Consider the following 21,461-nt stretch of genomic DNA (forward strand, 5'->3'; position numbering starts at 1 on the left):
GTGCACATAATCTAGCAAACTGGAATAAAAAGGGCAGCCCCATGCACTAAGTTCCCGCTATGTGCGGGGTTCGAGGAAGGGCCGGACCATAAGGGTCTGTTGTACGCAGCCTTACCCTGCATTTCTGCAAGAGACTGTTTCCACGGCTCGAACCCGTGACCTCTTGGTCACATGGAAGCAACTTTACCAGTGCACATAACCTAGCAAACTGGAATATAGATCAGTAATTATATCAAGAACTAAATGAAGCAGCACCAATAAAGGAGGTATTCAAAACCTGCAGAAAATATCCATAAGAATCAAATTTGTTGGATATAAGCCACTCAAACCAACATGAGTATCAAATTATGCTTAGCTTCGAGGTCTCGCTAAACTTATTATCACTGAAAAACAGGTAAAAACTAAAAGACCAAAGACCATTGTTTTCTCTATCTGAGAACGGTTCCTTATTTTTAAGTTTAGCTCAAATCTCTTGAGCTTTATCAAACAAGAAGATGCGGAATGATGCCACAAGTCAGTTCACTCGGTCCAAACTAAACTGATTAGTTGCAGCCGAGTGAACATGGAATGCACGGATTCTCAACGTACCATAGCGAGCCTCCTGCAAATGGGGCAAGAGTTCTCGGACTTGATCCACTCTTTGATGCAATTAATATGGTATACATGGTCACAATCAATTTTTGCAAGTTCTTCCCCGTCCCAATACTCATCCTAAGACACGCATGACCAAAAAAAAATGTTAGAATCAGACTTACATAAGCTTACGGACTTGAGGGGGGGTGTTATGAATTCTGAAATTAGGTGCCCCTTACCAAGCATATGCAGCACTGTTCCTTGCACTCAAGACATGTTGACGAGTCGTACTTATGCAGCTTAATGTACAAAGGAAAAGTTGTGTGCCTCAATGCAGCAATAACATTTCTCATATGCTCGTAGAGTTCCAATTCCATTAAGAGCTACAAGATTAAACACTATTTAGATATATCATCCATTCAAAGGAAGGTTCAAGTATGCTGTATATAACACTAAATTATCTGTTTCCGAAGCATTACCTCATTGTCAATAGTAGGATTCTGCCCATCATTTTCACCTTCTTCTTCCAGTTCACCTTCACTTTCCTGAAATGTTGAAATCACTTAGGGGCAGACTGCTTGAACACCATATCGGCTAAAAAATTAAAGGGCAACCCAATGCACTGAGCTCCCGCTATACGTGGGGTCCGGGGAAGGACGGACCACAAGGGTCTATTGTACGCAGCCTTACCCTGCATTTCTGCAAGAGGCTGTTTCCACGGCTCGAACCCGTGACCTCCTGGTCACATGGCAACAACTTTACCAGTTATGCCAAGGTTCCCCTTCACCGGCTTAAAAATTGCATGACAAATATATAAGAGCAGAAGATTCTAGCCTTAGCTTTTGGTTATACCAAAGTGAGAAGGAAATCTATGACAAGCTTTCTTTCTTTATTTTCTATTTTATAACGAGCAACAATCTCTTAATTGTGTTAAATAACCCTTCTGAGTTGCTCTTATCCTGGTAGTCTGGTACAACCAGAAGGTAGACAGTAGGTAGAGAATGGAACTGCTCTTACATAATCAAGCGACAGAAGTTACTAAACGTGTGCACATGAAATAAGCGCAACTGAAAAGTCACATCATCCCTATTCGTATTCATATAGACATAAATTCACAAAATCCTTGTTTTGAGTAGTGTATAAAGAATTGACGTTGGCATTCCAGTTCCTCAGCTAGGTCAGTGTAGAACACCAACTTCGTCTATGATTTATGTATTTTAAATTAAGTGATGGAGCCGGGAGTCTATCGAAAACAACCTCTCTACCCCCCAGGGTAGGGGTAAGGTCTGCGTACACAATACCTTCCCAGACCCCACTTGTAAAATTATACTAGGTAGTTGTTGTTGTCAATTAAGTAATGCTCTGTCTTTTTCTTTGGCATAGTGTGAAATTAAGGTTATTGAAAAGGTACAGAAAACTACTAGTCAGATAAAAAGGAAGTGCACAACATGGTGGGAACATTCCCATGAAAAATATAACAATTAAGATTTTGTAAATTAATCATATATAAATACAAAAAAGGTAAAAATGAAAAAAAGATCTACAAGTTAGCAAGACTTTAAGAATTATCAACTAATACATATATTTATAATTAATGCAACTCAATAAGAAATTATTGGACAATAAAAATAAAGGTTTTCTGATGAAGCAATTTTTTCTAAGAATCAAATATATAAACTACTTAAAAAAAAAAAGGCAGCCCGGTGCACTAAGCTCTCGCTACGCCGTGTCCGGGGAAGGGACGGACCACAAGGGTTTATTGTACGCAACCTTACTCTGGATTTCTGCAAGAGGTTGTTTCCACGGCTCGAACCGGTGACCTCCTGGTCACACGACAACAACTTTACCGATTACGCCAAGGCTCCCCTTCATATAAACTACTTAAAGTGTAGGACTAAGTTTCAAATCAAGCGTTAAACACAATTATATTGATAAGACATGGTAGAGATATTCGAGAGAATTTGTCCATCTCTATATCCTTTCCCAAAATCAATATCCACAATGTGTCCAATTTTGTTAAAAAAAAATAGACGGCTAAATAATATAGAACCACCAAATTAAAAAAGAGGAGTACAACTGAAACCTTAGTAAAGTAAAGAAACTTAACTTGAATCATGGTTTGTGTAGATGAATCGATCACATCTGCCGTTCTCTCTCCACCACCAGCATTAGCAGAAAGGATGTCATGAGTATGTTCAAGCAAGGAATTCAACGTCGCGCTCCCAGAAATCATTCGTTGACATACTAAGCAAAATTCAGCATGAGAAGAATCGTTTACATCCTCCTGGTTAGACACGAATTCAGCTGATGCACGATCACTCTGTCCGAGTTCAGCCTGCACTTCCTCGATATGGGACTGGATAGTGACATTTCTTGGCATATTAGTAGGAGTTGAATTAGCACTAGCATTAAGAGTTCCACTGAAGGTCGAGTTTTCAGCATTAGAGTTGGAGCTCTCCATCTGAGGTGCAACAGGATATTTTTTGTTGTTAGTTAGAACGATTGGTTGAGATTTTGAAATCCTCTTTACTAATAGAAGAGAGATAGCTTTGTGAAGAGCTTGAAAATTTCTTTTCAGCAGAATTACCGAAATCTTTTCTTGGGCCAAAGAATTGTACCAATGGAAAAACTACAATGTACTGAAAGCACAGGTGTAAACTAAAAGACAAGAAGGGAGAAAATACTGAAAGCACAGGTGCGTAAACTAAAAGAGAAGAGGGAAGAACACCAAGCAAACCACCAGTACAGTAGGTGACAGGGGAAAACTACCTCATCAAAAGACAGCAACAACAAACAACAAATGCAGTGTAATCCCACATAGTGGGGTCTTTGTGGGGGGAGGGGGGTAGAGTGTACGCAGACATTACCCCTATGTTGTGAAAGTAGAGAGGTTGTTTCCGATAGACCCCCGGCTCAAAGATAAAGGAAAAGAAGCAGAAATAACAATTGGTAACAACAACGAGATAGGTGATACAGAGATAGAATAATCAAAGCAAACGAACCAACAAATAGTAAAAGAAATCTGAAGATAAGAAGATACGGATATACAAGACTAGTACTTATGCAACCAGCATGAAAAGGAGACACGCACGCCTATAGACTAACCTTCTACCTTAATCCCCAATCTCCAGACCCTTCTACATTTAAGATAAAATATAAAGGTAGATATAAAGTTAAGGAGTTACAATATGTGTAAGCTTTAGGTGTTTGATATAAGGAAATTGATCCCATACTCTCCCACAACAACAACACTAGTGGATGCAAAACCATTGGGAGAAGCTCACCTTTTTCACTAAACATGCATTCTCATTTAGCTGTTACTCCTTATTTTCCACTTCATCCATCACTAAAAAAGTCAACATTTCCTATTTAAAGGGCCAAACGGATTTGCATTGGTTTCTCAAATGATGTGTAATGCTTTCTAATTCAAAGTTCAAGATTAGAAGTGTTTTCTGTGCTTTGAAGTACATAGATCTATTATAATGAACCAATACAACATTAGTCAAATTGATAATGTTATAGCCAATCAGGTCAAGCTTTTTAGACGGAAGGAGCCTATAATAAAGCACTTCCAAAGTTACAACTTCATTAAATAAAGCTTTTTACTTTTGCTACAGAAATGATATAGTAGTTGCATCATCTAGAGAAATAATACAGTTCCTCCATTATTTACTTTGAGCTGTTTATTGAAATTATTCCGAACTGTCATATTTCACAAGGATTTCAAATTCATCTACAGTTACTTGTGCAGGTATTGGATAAAAGTTGTTTATTAGAGTTAATTAATAAATTTCTCTAACTTGCTGGGAGGTCAATCATATGTTAGCAAGAAACTCACTTTCCTTTCTCGTCACTTTCTTGTCCAGCGCATTCTCTGGATATATAAAGGAATTTAACCTGACAGATATTAAATAACCTAGAACTTACTGGCAGATATCCTTGTATATACAGAGATCACCTAAAAGGAAAATCTATCACATTAAGCCAACCTCCGGAAAATACAAAATTGCAAAAAGGAAAATATCCCATAAAAGGTTTACAAGAAAAGACAGTTTCCACAGAAACAGGTAAAGAAATATTTACCTCAAGTGTAGCAAATGTTCCCTTCGGATCGGAAGACACTAGATAGAGAAACTTCAGTTGTCTGCAAAACCAATAATCATAGCTGAGGCTGACGAAAAACTAAAGAAGTTTAGCAGAATCTGGAAGCAGTAAGTACTGTTTGATAAACTGCAAAGTTATTCAAACTCTCTTGCCCTAGAGCAGTATCTATTCAAAATCAAAATCTGATGCGAAAAACATAATATAGGAAAGAAATATGACTTATCAGAAAAGGAAAGAAAAATATGAATCGTCATGGATACATGCATGACCAACAAGGTGATAGTTTCAATGGCAAAATAAACCAACTAAATTTTTCTTACGACGAAAAGGCACCAACTTTTTGGCGTCCCACTCATTAGCATACACCATGCATCAAACCATAATATATCAAGATAAGAATGCAGAGATTAACACTCACCCATATGTGAATCAAGGGAAATGCTTTGGCTGCAATGGAAGTAAATGGCAAAGGGAAAAGTGGGTGATGAGTAGGGACTATTTAATAAAACGCGAGATTACAGTAATTCATATTCTTGAATCAGCAATTAAACAGTTATGAACCGAAGATAGTAACAAATTTAAAACAAGAAATTACAGCAATAACAGTCAAGAATTGAGGATAATAAAAAATTTAAAACAAGAGATTACAGCAATAAACAGTCAAGAATTGAGGATAGTAACAAATTTAAAACAAGAGATTACAGCAATAAACAGTCAAGAATTGAGGATACTAATAAATTTAAAACACGAGATTACAGCAATCAAGATTCACGAATATGAACAACCTTAATTACAGCGTTCACATAGAGAGAAATGCATGGAAATGGCGATATGAGGCAGTGCAGCCTCCTCGCATTTCAAACCAATATGTAGTCTGTAACATACACAGGGAAAAGGCATCTTTCTCGAGTATCTTCATACTCTTGTCGCTACTATTGTGGTTCTTGGACATTATCATAGATGATTTCATACTGAAGTGCTATTAACCTTTTTGTCTTTAGCCTAACAGACTAGCCTTTCCCTTAAATTTCTCTTATTTGTGTTGGCTCTATGATTTTGCCGGGTATGCGACTTCAGTAAGGAAAATCAGGGCGATTTGCACAAATAGTATCATTTCGGGCTACTGTTTATCTTTTGTACCTCTTTAAAGAATTTGTGCGAAAATAAGCCTTTTTAAGTTTAATGGAAAATAAACTTGGACTATAATACTCTCCAACCTAAAATAGCCGAGCAGGATACTCGAACTTTAGATCAAACACCACCAAGATTTCGCAATCAAATTCAGTAAAAGTATAATTCAATAAGTTAGGAGCACCTTCTCCTATTGTTTAACAATTTCAGCCAAACTTCTAGTACATTTATGCAAACAGATGACTTCCAAAAATTCAAAAGATGATGAAAAGGCTAAATCGTATGGGTCTAAGCAAAAGTCCAGCAGTAAAAAAAAAAACACAGTTAAATATTTTATCTCTATGTGAATTAGTTTGAGAAGTGAAAAGAACCTTAATGTCAGGAATTCTGACTGCATAATTTCAATTCAGTCTAGCATATCTGCTAACGAATAGACAATTACAGTAATAAATTTATAATGTAATCCTAGTCAATATCTAATATAACTGAGATGAGTAGTTATCTGAAGATGCTCATGGCAGTATCTACTTTCAAGTTTCAAGGGCTAAATTGATTCTTGAATTCCAGTACCGTACCTAACGGATTAAGGTTGCTACTCTTTCATGTAACACTAGTCTGCATTATTCATTGCGCCACCCCTCTCTGTAAACATTTCTGAGAAAAAAAGAAGGAAAAAACAACCTATATAAAGATCATATTATCCTCCAATCTTTTGTTCTAATTTTACTGGATATATTTGAAAGAACTCAATCTTCTTAATTCTCAAAACCATAATAGATTTTAATACAAAAAGACACTGTTTTACTTGCACCTAAGAAAGAAAGCAAATTATGTAACCCTGGGCTTAACACATGCATTGCTTATAAGCATGCATGTGTTACGTAGTTACAAACATAGACATTTATAAGTATTCATACAAGCACAAATGAGTTCTTTTTAGTAAGTCGTACAAACAAACAGGTGCACGTAACTTTGGAAACTAAGATAATTCAGTAATTATATCATATCCTAAATGAAGCTGCACCATATAAAGAGGTATTCAAAAACTGCAGAAAATATTGCATGCACGTGTTTACCTATTATGCAGGTAATACATACACATTTATGCATATAATATCAACACATTTCTCCCACTAAGTTGAGCACATAATACAGTACACATAACCTAGCAAATAGATCAGCAATTATATCAAGAACTAAAATGAAGCAGCACCAGTAAAGGGGTATTCAGAACCAGCAGAAAATATCCAACAAACCAAATTTATGGATATAAGCTACTCAAAACCAACATGAGTAGTAAGTTATGTTTAGCTTCGAGGTCTTGCTAAATCTTATTATCATCGAAAAGCAAGAAAAAGCATCAAACTTACTAAATATAGAAGAACTAAAAACCATTGTTTTCTCTATCTGAGAACGGTTCCTTATTTTTAAGTTCCGCTCAACTCTCTTGAGCACATCAAACAACCAGATGCAGAAAGACGCCACCAGTCGGTTCACCCAGCCAAACTGTAACTGATTACTGCAGCCGAGCGAGCACAGAGTGCACGGACTATAACTTGTAGAATAGCCAATGCATCCCTCTTGCAAATGGGGCAAGAGTTCTTGCGCTCGATCCACTTTTTAATACAATCAACATGGTATAAATGGTCACAATCAATTTTTGCAAGTTCTTCCCCGTCGCAGTAGTCATCCTAATACACAAATGACCAAAAAGAAGAAAAAAAGGTTAGAATCAAACTTAAGTAAGCTGACAGATTTGGGGGGGGGGGGTTCTGAAATTAGGTGCTCTTTACCAAGCATATGCAGCAGTTCTCCTTGCTCTCAAGAGATGTTGACGACTCGTACTTATGCAGCTTAACGCTTAAATCAAAAGCTCTTGCTCTCCATCCAGCACTAACATTTTTCAGATACCTGTGTAGTTTGAATAATTCCTGAAAGATAAAACACTTTGTTACAGGATGTCATCTATTCAAAGGAAGATTCAAAGTATGCTGTACCAAACACTAATTTATTGTGTTTCTAAAGCATTACCTCAGAAGATAAGATACCCTGCCCGGCATCTTCATCTTCATCTTCATCTTCGTCCACATCTTCATCTTCATCTTCATCTTCATCTTCATCTTCTTCGTCTTCCAATTCATCGTCACTTTCCTGAAATGATAAACTCACTTAGGAGCAGACTCATTGAACACCATACCAACAACAAAATTGCATGACAAATATATAAGAGCAGAAGAGAAATTCTAGCCTTAGCTCTGGGTTATACCAAAGTGAGAAGGAAATCTGCGACAAACTTCCCTTCCTTTTTTAAGTTTCTATTTTTTAATGAGTGACAAGCTCTTAATTGAGTTGAATGAATAACCCGACAGCATTGTTCTTATTCAGTTGCAAACAGAAGGTAGACAGTAGGTAGAGAATACAACTACTCTTACATAATCAAGCAACAGAAGAAGTTACTCATGCAAACATAATAATAAATTATTGGGTTGCAATATTCAGATGCTAGTAACAATTGGTGTTAAAACTGATAAATATCATTTTATATGGAACTAAACGTGTGCACATAAAATGAAGCTCAACTGAAAAGTCACATCATTCCTATTCGTATTCATATAGACAAAAGTACACAAAGCCCTTGTTTTGAGTATAAAGAATTGGTGTTGGCATTCAAGTTCCTGAGCTAGGTCAGGGTAGAACGCTAACTTCGTCTATGATTTATTTATCTTCAATTAAGTGATACTCTGTCTTTTTCTTTGGAATAATGTGAAATTTAGGTTATTGGAAAGTTACAGAAAACTAGTACTCAGAGAAAACTTACAGGTTAGCAAGATTTTAAGAACCAGTGGCTAATACATGTATTTGTAATTAATGCAACTCAACAAGGAATTATTGGAAAATAACAATAAAATTTTCTGAGGAAGCAACTTTTTCCTAAGCAGGAAATACCTAAAATACTTAAAAGTGTACAATTAAGTTTCAAATCAAGTATCAAACACGGTGATGTTGATAAGACATGGCAGAGATAAACAAACAAACTGAAATAGAGTATTTCTAAAAACATTGGATGGGTAGAAGGGAGATATCAAACAAAGGGGAGATTAGCAAGAAAATATTCTAGAGAAAAATTTCATCATCTCTAAATCCTTTTCCAAAATCAATATCCATAATGAGCCCAATTTTGTTAAGGAATAGATGGCTAAATAATATAGAACCACCAACATAAAAAAGAGGAGTACGACTGAAACCTTAGTAAAGTGAAGAAACTTAACTGGAATCATGAGAGCAAGATTATTTCGAATCAAGGAAGTCAACGCTGCTGTTGTTTCCTGCAGTCCCTGGATCACGGACACAATACTCTCAACCATCCGTTCAGGAGTATTTTCAACTCTTACCCTATAAGCAGGAGTTGAATTAGTAGCAGCATTAAGAGTTCCGTTGAAGGTCAAGTTGCTGTCACCATTAGTTCCGTAGCTCTCCATCTGAGGTGCAATAAGAAATGAATTGCTGTTTGTTAGAACAATTGGTTGAGATATTGAAAGAAGGGTAGCTTAGTGAAGAGCTTGAAAATCTCTCCTTTTTTTTTTCTAAAGAAGGTAAGAGAAGAGCTAGAAATTTCTTTTCAGCAGAATTCCGGAACAAACTAGGAGGATGAGGTAACACCAATGTAAACCACCAGTACAGTAGGTGATGGGAAAAACTAAAGGGCAGCCCGATGCACTAAGCTCCCGCTATGCGCTGGGTCCGAGGAAGGGCCGGACCACAAGGGTCTATTGTACGCAGCCTTATCCTATATTTCTGCAAGAGACTGTTTTCACGGCTCGAACCCGTGACTCCCTGGTCACATGGCAACAACTATACCAGATACGACCAAGGCTCCCCTTCCGGGTGATGGGTAAAACTACCTCATTAAAAGACATTCTAAGTTGAAATATAAAGAAAAAGGTAGATATACTATTAAGCTCCAAACCACTCTCGAAAAGCTCGTAGTTTTTTTATTTTATTTAGTTGGAACAAGCTAACTCCTGTAAATAGCCCGGTTATGTTTCGGGATTTTGTTAGCGCTCTGATTCTAGAATAGGCCTGATGTACTAGAGCTAACATTTTCTTTTTTGTGTTTCCTCTTTTGTACTTCAGCATCTACTTGATGCATTATTAAAGAAACAACCTACTTCACAAAAAAACGGTAGATATACTATTAAGGGTTGCAACTAACATGCCCAACTAGGTTAGTATTAAACCAACCCAAGACAACGCTAAATCCTTTGGGTGGGGGAGGAGGGAAAGGGAAAGAAAAACAAAAACTTCTCTCGGAATAGTTATTTTGCATTCTTAGATACGCGGATGATAAATCATAAATGCAACTCGGAAAGTACTATACCAACCCAAGCCAAGTCCGAACACCTAGAGGTTAAAGAAAGGAAGAGAAGGAAAATTGAAACTTAACTTAGCTATTTGGCGTTTAGTATTAGGAAAATTGTTTCCATATGTTCCCACATTCGGAAAACTAGTTAAAAACTATCCGGAACCTCACTAAACATGCATTTCCTTTAAGCCGTTACTCATTATTTTTCACTACTTCACGAAAAAAATCAATATTTCATAATTGAAGAGTAAAGTAAATTTCACATTAAGCCAACTTCCGGAAAAAACAAAATTGCAAAAAGGGAATTATCCCATAAACCGTTTACAAGAAAACACAGTTGCCAGAGAAGTAGGTAAAGGAATATTTACCTCAAGTGTTGCAAATGTTCCCTTAAGTAGATACGAGATAGAGAAACTTCAGTTGTCTGCAAAAATAAAAGTCATAGCTCAGGCTGACGAACAACAAAAGAAGTTTAGTAGTATCTGGAAGCAGTAAGTAGTGTTTGATAAACTGCAAAGTAATTCGAACTCTCTTGCCCGAGAGCAGCATCTAGCCAATGATTTTTTTCATTATAAGCTAGTGTCCTTCAAGAAGAAAAGGAGCATCATCCTTAATCTGAACTAAAAGATCAATGACAATCACCCGAAAAAGTTTGTTACACATGTAACTTGTCAATTAGTCGATCAACTTTGCTAATCCCAAATTACTTGGGGTTGGCTATATGAAACCTTTGAATCTACTCCACTCTATTAAAGATAAACTGTTCCCCAAGTTATTTATCAAAATAGACCCTTTGTTACTACTCCAAGAAGCCCAACTGTTGAAACAGTTGATCAGTTAATAGTAATCCGAGCCAATGACTTTGAAATAGATTGAAAAGGTCTAGATGCTCAGTAGTTACATCCCAACAATATTATTAATAGAAAATGGTACATAGAGACGTATTCCTTTAAACAAAGATTATCTTTAAAAGATAAATGGATTAAAGATTTAAAAAGAATCAAATGTGATATTGAATTCTTTAAGTGGTTTGAAATAACAGGACAGATTCCAAATCAAAAGGAATCCCTTCAAATGTTAGTTAATAAATGAAACCCCTTGCTCTTTTAGTATTCAAAAGGTTCACCATAGGTAGACTAATAACATTAAAAAAAAAAAAAAAAAGGAGTAAAAGGGGTAAAAACAACAAGGAAAACATAAGAGCAGAAGTTACTTCATCTCTAAATAGGAGAGATTTCAAATGCTAACATATAACAACTTTCATAAGGCTTTTTTTTAATAACCGTGGTGTCCGGGCCAGCTTTCGTGCACTTCGACTATTTCTACGGAATACATGTCACCTCCCACCAGCAACAGGTACCAAGTAATTTTGTCCACCAGATAATATTATACATTCAAAAAATGAGCACCACCATTAAGTTCATGTTAAATCTAAAGGATATAGCACATGCTGCGACTCATCAAGGGCAAGGGCTTTAATTGACCCAAACCAAAGCAAGTACCTAATGCAAGTAAATTTTACTTTCTTGGTTTCTTTTTTCCTTTTTTGGTTCCTTTTTTCCCTTTTTAGGGGGTGGAGGGGTGGAGAATAACCAAAGATTAGGCTTAGATATCACAGAGATCTACCAACATCATAAAACCATGAATACATATTATAACAATTACAATCTAAAATCCTTAAGCAGAACAAGGCAAAAAACTATAACTTTCTGTTAAGAGTCTAGGAAACCACAGATGTAATGATAAAGAATGACACAACTCAATCTAAAAATATAATCTATGACAGATCGTGGCCATATCTCATCAAAAACAAAATCTAATGCCAAAAAACATTAAGTAGGAAATAAATATAAATATATGATTAATAAAAAAAGGTAAAAAATACATGAATACATGCATGACCATCAAGGTAATAGATTCAATGGTTTAATCAATGGCGGAGCCAGGAACTTCGTTAAAGGGATTAAAAAACGACAGGAATGACTCATTTGGAATTTGAATCTACGACTTAAAATTTTCTGAACCCCTTTATTAGAACACTAGAGGTTTCTCTTATGTAAAGGGGATTCAATCGTTTATATATAAATAAATAAAAAATTACCCTACCTACGGAGTATACGAAGGGGATTCAATTGGACCCCCTTCCCAGTAGGTGGCTCCGCCCCTCTGTATAATCAAAATAAAACAATTTGATTATTCTACATGAAAACACTACTTTTTGCATCAAATTTATTAACATACACCACACATCAAACAATAAATCAAGAAAACAATTGAGAGAGGTTTATATCAACAAAGACTTTTTTTCTCACAAAAAACTAACCCTTGAAAGCAGAGATTAACACTCACCAAAATATCAAATGCTTTGGCTGCAAACAAAGTAAATGGCAGAGGGAAAAGGGACTATTTAATAAAACAATGAGATTACAGTAATAAAGATTCATGAATTGAGGATTAGAACGACCTTAAAATAAATGGTGTGCACAAGTTGGCCAAGACACAACCGTCATAAAAAAATAAAAAAATAAAAAAATAAAAAGAACAGCCTTAAAAACAAGAGAATATAGCAATCAAAATTCAAAAAATTGAGGATAGTAACAAAATTAAAACAAGAGATTACAGCAAATCAAAAGTCAAGAATTGAGGATAGTAATAAATTTAAAACAAGAGATTACAGCAAATCAAAAGTCAAGAATTAAAGATGGTAAAAAAATTAAAACAAGATATTACAGTAATCAAGATTCAAAACTCAAAAGTTAAGGATAGGAACAACCTCAATTAGAGCACTCATTGATGAGTTCATACTGACTTCTTAAATTTTTCTATGTCAATTAATTTCAAATTCGAATCGGTAAATTGTGTGTGCATTCACTTTCAAGTATTACTTATTAAGTTTGTATTAAAAAATAATAAAAAACTTTATCACGTACATATATTTCAATTTATCTTGTTGAATTATAAAATAGAAAAATATACTGCTAATGATTTGAAGTTGGAATTCTACTTATTAAAATAGATTAATAAAAACTAATATTGTAACGAAACAATAAAGAAGACTATTGCAAAGAAAGATACCTAGAATGCTTATTGATTTTTTGGATCAATTATAACGAAAGAGAATATTCTATTTATAGGGAAAAAGTGATTTAGCCACCAAATAACAAAACCTAAAATTTCTCTTACAATTTTATTTATAACACTCCCCTTGAATGTCTATTCAATAGATAATGCGTCTCGTTAAAACCTTAATTAAAACAAACCTAAATGAGAAAAAATTTTAGTAAAGGAAAAAGAGTACACTTATCTAACAATACACCGTTTGGTTGCTTCGTTAAAAATCCTACAAGAAAAATCCAGTGGGACAAAATCTTGTAAGGGAAAAGATTACACTTATGATCATTTTGATCATGTGCTCATTTCTTTATCAAGAAGTTTTATTTGAAACCGATTTGTCTATACACTTTAAGCGTACCATCAACTTTGTCTTTTTAGGACTTATTCTAATAGGAGCATTTGCAGTAAGAATATAGTCACTTTCTTTGGGTTAGCAAATTCGTCTGGCATGTTTTACAATATATTGCAGATGAATTATCTTTTTATGAACTTCAAGTTCATATTATCTTATTCGAGTATCTAGATGTACAAATGATAATTCATTCCGCGTAACTTTTTCTCAACTGTTTATCATTTCTCCCCCTCATATTAGAAAAACTAACTTGCTTTCTTAATTTTGGAAACACACCTTTGTATGTTATGGTGTTAATTAAAATATACATTGCACATCAATAATAATAAGATAAAACTATTTAGTTCCTGACCTTGAACCACTTGTGAGGGAGAATGTAATATACTTCCGTATATAACATATATCAAACCGATATAAATAACTTTGTTCTCATAAGCAATAGTTTAGCTATTAAGTGGGGACACTCAATAAATCACTTTGCTAAACCAACTGTGATGTAAACCAACTTATCAAGATGAACTGTCTTGAATAGATAATCTAGAATATGCTCTAAATTAAATTATTGAGCAAGTTATCTGGCAAACACCATGTTGCGCGTTAATAATAATCGCACATGTAACCATCTCATAGATGCAACTTATGTGGTATACATAGCAGGGGAATGGGCCCATATTCACCTTTGATATTTCCAGCATTCATGGGATTCAATCCCAATTTTAGTTCGTCTATTAATTAATGAGAACAAGCAACATAAGAGAATTCGTAAATAACTTTCTAGTTCTTAAATATTTACCCATGTGAATTCTCTTTTATTTTTGCACATCATACTTAAATTGATATGGCTAAACTAGTTATGCCAACTGAATAAATTATCAATATTGATAAACTTTAAGTTTACACCATGACGTGTGTAATTATCAATAAACTCCAAGTTTATTATGATATGGGTTTTTATATCAATAAACTTCTACTTTATTATGGTATTTTTTTTATTTGTGTAGTATAAATTAGAAAATAAAGCGGGTAGCTTTTCACATACATATTACCCCGCTACAAGTTAAAGTAATAGAAGATATTAAATATTTTCTATATTTATAGTCTCAATGTAACCAACCGCTTTCGCGAATGCTTTAGAAACTCAATAAATTTCTTTGAGACTTACTATGACACAATACCTTATTGATAATCAATTTTATTTCTCCAAAATAATATAATTAGCTCTTTCAGAGCTCTCAATTAATTTGTACTACCACATATTCATCAATATCCATATGGTGAATATCTCTTTCAAGGAGAAAGCTATACCATTATGGTCATGGTCAAAATTATTATAGGCAAGATATGTTGCTTCCATTACTTTTGTCTTGTAATAATCACATTGTCATAATACTTTGACATAATCACAATAGGTACGCGATCAGTGATCATTCATGTCATAATAATAAAATTATTCTTAAATGGGATATATTAGGTTAATGAACCAAAATTAATAACAACGGAGAATATTTATGATAAATTATCAGTCTGAGACGAACTAACATTGATGCATACAAAATGACATGACCCCAAACAGAAGTGGGTAACCTCATTTTCATGAGTAACGGTCTTGCTATCAATTGCAAACGTTTAATCAAAGACTCTGCAAGGCCATTTTGAGTGTGAACATGAGCTACAAGATGTTTCAATTTTATCCCAATTGATAAGCAATAATCATCAAATGCTTGGGATGAAAACTCAACAGCATTATCGAGTCTAATAGTGTAACGACCCGTGCGGTCATTTTGAGTATTACAGTCTCGTTCCCCCATTTACTGCTCATTTTGTACTTTACAAATGTTATGTGACTTGTCGGGGTAGTTGGTTCAGGTCCGGTGAGGTTTCAGAATGGATTGAGATATTTAGTCTCAAAGATAAAAACCTAAGTTAAAAAGGTTGACCGAATGTTGACTTATGTGTAAACGACTCCAAAATAGGGTTTTGATGATTCCAATAGCTTTCTATGTTGATTTTGGACTTAGGCATGTGTCCGGATAATTATTTGAAAGTCTGTAGTTAAATTAGGTTTGAAATGGCGAAAATGGAAAATTAAAAGTTTGGAAGTTTGACTGGGAGTTGAATTTATTGATATCAGGGTTGGAATACGATTCAGAAAATTGAAATAGGTCTGTTATGCCATTTATGACTTGTGTGCAAAATTTGAGGTCAATCGGACTTGATTTGATAGGTTTCGGCATCGAATGTAGAAGTAGGAATTCGTTAGTTTTTATTAGGCTTGAATTGGATACGATTCATGGTTTTAGCATTGTTTGATGTAATTTGAGGCCTCGACTAAGTTCATATGATATTTTAGAACTTGTTGGTGTATTTGGTTGTGGTCTCGGGGGCCGGTGAGTTTCGTATGGTTAACGGATCGAAATCGGACTTAGAACAAAGCTAGAAATTTTCTGCCTTTGGGTGCAATCGCACCTGCAGAACTATTCTCGCATGTGCACTGCCGCAGGTGCGGCTGGCAAGGCTTAGAAGCGGATTTGGGGCTGGCCTGGGGTTGGATCGCAGGTGCGTGAAGACTTCCGAATCTGCGAGCCCGCAGGTGCGAGCCAGGCTCCGCAGATGCGGAGGGAAGGAAGGGTAGCTACTGCCGCAGAAGCGGCTTTGCGACCACAAAAGAGAGGCCGCAGAAGCTGACCTCGTGTCCGCAGAAGGAAGTCGCAAAAGTGAGGGAGGGCTTCGCATATGCGAGACCGCAGATGCGAAAACACTGGTCTGGTTACAAAAACAGAGGGGTCCGAGATTTTCTCATTCTTGGATATTTCAAACACGGTTTGGAGCAATTTTTCAGAGAGAATTCACAGGGACACTTGAGGTAAGTCACTTGTGATCATTGTTAGTCAATAATATTAAATTATCATTGAGTATTTCGACTAGATTATGTATTTTTGAGGTGCAATTCGAGGATTTGGGCCTAGGGATTTCAAAATAAGAATTTAAGATTTGGAGGTCGAGATGATGTCGGTATTTGGTAAATTTGGTATGGTTGAACTCGTGTTTGAATGGGCGTTCATATTTTATAGCTTTTATCGGGTTCCGAGATATGAGCCCCACTGTTAATTTTTGGGTGAATTTTCGGAGTTAATTGGGAAGATTTAGTATTTTCATATGGAATTGATTCCTATAATTTTTATTGACTGTATTGAATTATTATTACTAGATTCGGGGCGTTTGGAGACCGATTCGCGAGGCAAGGGCTTGCTAGCGGAGTGATTCGAGTTGCTTGAGGTAAGTATCGTATTTAAATTCGGTTGAGGCACTAGTTGCCTGAATTGTTATGATAGCCACGTGCTTTTGGGTGCGCACATATGTGGGGATGGTCCCATGTGCGGGCACCGGGGTTGTGTATTTATGTTTGGATTGTGCTTGGGCTTCTATAAGCCCAGAAATGACTGTTAAGCTTCGAGCTTCGATATCAAACACGTGATAACAATTTATGTTATTTAAGTAAACCATGATGTGTTTACTCAGAGGTTTAAATCCCAGAACAAACACGATAAATATTTTTCATTGATGAATTTCCCGGATTAGTTACGATAGTACATTTTGCATAGGTCTACACTTTAGCATGTTATTTATATTAGTCTGGGGAGAAGAGAACCTTATTTCATTCATTATATACATGTACCATTGCTTTATTTCTATTGTATGATATTGTGGCACGTGAGTTGTACGTGCAGATCCATATATTGTGTTACAACCCAAATTCGCATACCATAGATCACGTCGTAAGTTAGTCGATGTAAATCCAAGAAGAGATTATCTTTGAGATGATAAGAAGTTAATCCTATTGGTCTTAAATGATACAAGGGTGTATAAGAGTGGTTAACAAATATTAGAAGTTAAACGAATCAAGGATGTTGTAACCCGTATTTTCGGGTAACACTAGAGGTGATTAACTGTCCCAAGAGGTCTTGTTTTAATGTATTTGAATCATATAATATCCACATCATAAGTCTTGAAGTCAAGCGAGTTATGAAACAAAAGTTGATAAAAGTTGTCGCAACTTAGGTTTATAATTTTACTTAAACTTTAGGTCAAATGTTACTGCATTTTTCTCCCAATGTGCTTGGAATTATGGGGTGATCTACCTATCAAATTGAAGATCTATGAGTCTAGTTTCCAACGCATTAAACCGTTCGTTGATACGATCTCGGAATAGAGAGATATTCGCGTTTTTGCGAGAGTGCGCCAAGCTGCTCTCTATGGGGCCCACAAAGGCGGTTTAAGACATATGGACATATATAAGATACCTCAACCCCGTTTTAAGTCATTATTTTTCAGTATATTCAGACCTTATAACCCTAAAAACAGTCTCTCAAGGTTCTCTCATGATCCAAGACCCAAACAAAGGGCAAACAACACAAATCAAATGTCGGGAATTCCGTGGCGCTAGTAAGTTTCTTGTTCTTCTTGTTGTTGCTGATTTTTGTGTTGTTCCAGCTCGTGTGGGAGGTTGTTTTAAGTGTTTTATGTCCTGTAAATACACCTTCAAGTTTTTAATATCAACCCTAGGTGATTTCAAGTCTTCTAAAGTAATTCTAGTGCCGAAAAACCCGAATTAATTGCTAGTTTCGCTTCCTTGTTCTTGTGGCAGAATTGAAGGGATATTTCGTGGAAAATTAAGGTCAAATTGGAGTTGTTCTTTCTGTTTAAAGGTAAGGAACCTCTTACTCTATATATATTTAAGATTATCCAAGTTGCAGCTAAGTCGTTGAAGCTAGAACTTGTGAAATATATATATCGAAAAGCTTGGTAGTAATGTTGTTGGTTGGTGGACTATTTTGGAGGCTCAATATGATTATTAATAATGTTGTTTGGGCTGTTTGGTGATTGTATTGACTTGTGGGAAGTCATATAAATAGGGGAGGTGCTGTCCGTTTCATCGTAAAATAGGTTGTGGTCGATACATAATAGTTACGACGCTTAAACGATAATGATAGTGTCATTTGTCTTATTGTAGACTAAGGAGTCGTGATATTTGCATAGCTTGAGGTTGGGCAGTATATACAAGGTATGTGAGTCTATCCCCTTCATTCTTTTGCACGACTCCGATTGTACATAATGTAATGAACGAGCTCCCAAAGATACTCTACTCTTAGAAGCTAGCAGTACTTACATTGCTGCCCTTCTTATGAAACGATTGGTATTGATGTTACTTCTCTTATTCTTATATTATCAATGTTGTTGGTAGTTCCTGATTCTTATAAGTTTCTTGATGAAGAGTTAATCCTAATAACGTGTACGAAGGATACCGACCTTACGTCACTCCGAAAGGTTCAAAATGTGATTCCAATGAGTCCAGCATGCATCATATATATGTATCTATTTTACTCTACCGAGCCGCGCTATAGTTGGCCGGGTATGGCACCTATTGTGCAACCACTGATCAGTTGGGTTTTACCGAGCTCCACGTGGCCGGGTACGATTCTACCGAGCCCTATGATGGCCGGGTACGTTTTACCGAGCCTATTATGGCCGGGTACGATATGATGATGGTGATGCCCACAAAGGCGTATGTTTTAAAAGTTTATGTATATATATGTATGTATCATGTATTTCATGTCAGTAGCCCTCAGAGGTACCCAGATGTCACAGGTTGTATATTCTCTATCCATGTTTACATTACTGTTCTTACTTATGCTTTCTTGCCTCACATACTCAGTACTTTATTCGTACTGACGTCCTTTTTATTTGTGGACACTGCATGTCGTGCTGCAGGTCCTGATAGACAGGTAGACGTAGCTCCCCCACCACAGTAGGCTGTCCAGTTCAGCGGTTATTGGCAAGATCCCTTCTCTGGACTTGCCGTGGTCTTGGTATGCATTTTTGTTATAGACCTTATGGGTATGTCGGGGCCCTGTTCCGGCAATGTTGTAGCACTTATGTTCTTTTAGAGGCTCATAGACAGGTGTCGACTTCTGTATGGTTTAGAATGCCTTTTCGGCTGATTTTTGTTGTATAGTCTTTCATGGCATCATGATAGCTCGTACCTTATATATAGTTTCTTGACAGTCTTGTCGTCCCATGTTATGTATGTTCATGATATTATCTTTCATTGTTGGATGTTCATGATCCATGTCTACTATTTATATTGATCTTGTCGGCCCTTAAAGATAATAAGGAAGGTTAGATAAAATGTACGTTGGTGCTCGGCAAGTATGGCCCGGGTGCTAGTCATGACCCTCCAGTTGGGTCGTGACATATTGATACTTTGGCACGTGAGTTGTCCGTGTGGATCCATATATTGATACTTTGGCACGTGAATTGTCTTTGTCGCACGTGAGTTGTCCGTACAGATTCTATTATTAGTACGTGAGTTATCCGTGCAATACGCGAGTTGTCTGTGCACTGTGTGAAACTTGTATTTCCTTGATCATTATCTGATTTACTTTCTTTCTTTCTTTCCCCTACATGTCATAATATTGTTGAGCAGGATACACTTGTATTGATTTAACTAGTGAATACAATGAATTAAGCTTCTCTTACCTTGCCCTGTTTATTTGTGATACTTATTGAGTTGGTTGTACTCACACTACACCATGCATCTCGTGTGCAGATCCAGGTACTTTCGGATACAGCGGTTGCTAGATTTGGAGATTTATCAGTTGGGGACTATTGAGATAGTTGTTTGGCGTCCGCAGACCTTTACTCTTTTCCCTTTCAGTTATTTGTGTTGTTCTACATTTTCAGACAATATTTTTATCAGTTAGACTGTGTTGTTATTTAGATGCTCATGTACTTAGTGACACTGGTTTTTGGGAGTGTATTGTATAAAGCCAGTATATTATATCCAAAAATTGTGGGATTTTACTCTTAAATTTATTTATTGTGTTTTCAAACTTAAGGAATTTATGGTTTATTGAGGTTATAGGCTTGCCTGGTATTAAGATAGGTATCATCACGATAGGTGAGATTTTGGATCGTGACAAGTTGGTATCAGTGCCTAGGTTACATAGGTCTCACGAGTCATGAGTAGGTTTAGTAGAGTCTTGCGGATCGGTACGGTACCGAACCCTTAGGAAAATTTCACTTTCTTGTATTCTGTCGTGCGAATTTGTTGATTCCAGAAATTAAAAATCTGTTATTATATTCTCTCATAGATGGTGAGGACATGTACTATCGGATCGGACGGTCAGCCTCCAGTTAGCTCTACGAGAGGCCGGAGCCATAGTAGAGGTCGAGGTGCAGCTCGCACAGCAGTTAGAGCAACACCTGTAGAACCACCAGTTGCTCCAGCTCAAGAGCAGACTCCAGATATAACTTGAGCCGGCGGGACCAGCTCAGACACCAGCTATGCCTATTGTGATTCCAGGCCTTTAGTAGGCTTTAGCCCAGATATTGACTGTTTGCACTGGCCTTGCTCAGGTAGTTTCGGCTCAGGCCGTACCAGCCACTTCTCAGGCCGGGGGAGGGGGAGGTACTCATACCCCTGTCGCTCGTACTCCAGAGCAGGTAGTTCAGGGACTTCAGATACGGGGGGTACTACCAGTCAAGCCGGTTGCAGCTGCTCAGGCCTAGGTAGGTCCTATTATGAATGAAGAGGAGCAGAAGAGACTAGACAGGTTTGGGAGACACCGTCCTCCATCATTCAGTGGAACTGAGTCAGAGGATGCCCAGGATTTCTTGGACAGATGCCAACGGATTCTTCGTACAACAGGTATTTTGGAGACCAGTGGGGTCTCATTTACTACTTTTTAGCTGACCGGGGCAGACTTTAGATGGTGGGAGACTTATGAGAGGAGCAGACCAGTTGGTGCAGCACCACTATTATGG

General features: G+C 36.5%; 1 protein-coding gene across 11 annotated transcripts; it reads right to left on the reverse strand.

The window, feature by feature from the left end:
• Positions 1 to 289: 289 nt before the first annotated feature.
• LOC107796750 (uncharacterized) lies at positions 290 to 13,082 on the reverse strand. Of its 11 annotated transcripts, XM_075230745.1 has the most exons (9): positions 12,278 to 12,417; positions 10,540 to 10,595; positions 9,078 to 9,287; positions 7,840 to 7,959; positions 7,602 to 7,739; positions 7,179 to 7,499; positions 6,384 to 6,462; positions 5,096 to 5,124; positions 4,656 to 4,717 (listed from the first exon to the last, which is right to left on the reverse strand). In XM_075230745.1, the coding sequence occupies exons 3-6, from the start codon at positions 9,285 to 9,287 to the stop codon at positions 7,302 to 7,304; spliced, it is 666 nt and encodes a 221-aa protein (XP_075086846.1). In that variant the 5' UTR covers positions 10,540 to 10,595; positions 12,278 to 12,417; the 3' UTR covers positions 4,656 to 4,717; positions 5,096 to 5,124; positions 6,384 to 6,462; positions 7,179 to 7,301. The 11 variants fall into 11 exon arrangements, with proteins under 11 accessions (XP_016475041.1, XP_075086827.1, XP_016475039.1 ...); XM_016619559.2 differs by lacking the exons at positions 5,096 to 5,124; positions 6,384 to 6,462 and adding an exon at positions 12,945 to 13,060 and having other exon boundaries at positions 4,653 to 4,717; positions 12,278 to 12,337; XM_016619557.2 differs by lacking the exons at positions 5,096 to 5,124; positions 6,384 to 6,462 and adding an exon at positions 12,521 to 12,947 and having other exon boundaries at positions 4,653 to 4,717; positions 12,278 to 12,337.
• Between the last annotated feature and the right edge of the window lie 8,379 nt (positions 13,083 to 21,461).

The sequence above is a fragment of the Nicotiana tabacum genome, chromosome 2, assembly GCF_000715075.1.
Source record: "Nicotiana tabacum cultivar K326 chromosome 2, ASM71507v2, whole genome shotgun sequence".
Taxonomy (NCBI): domain Eukaryota; kingdom Viridiplantae; phylum Streptophyta; class Magnoliopsida; order Solanales; family Solanaceae; genus Nicotiana; species Nicotiana tabacum.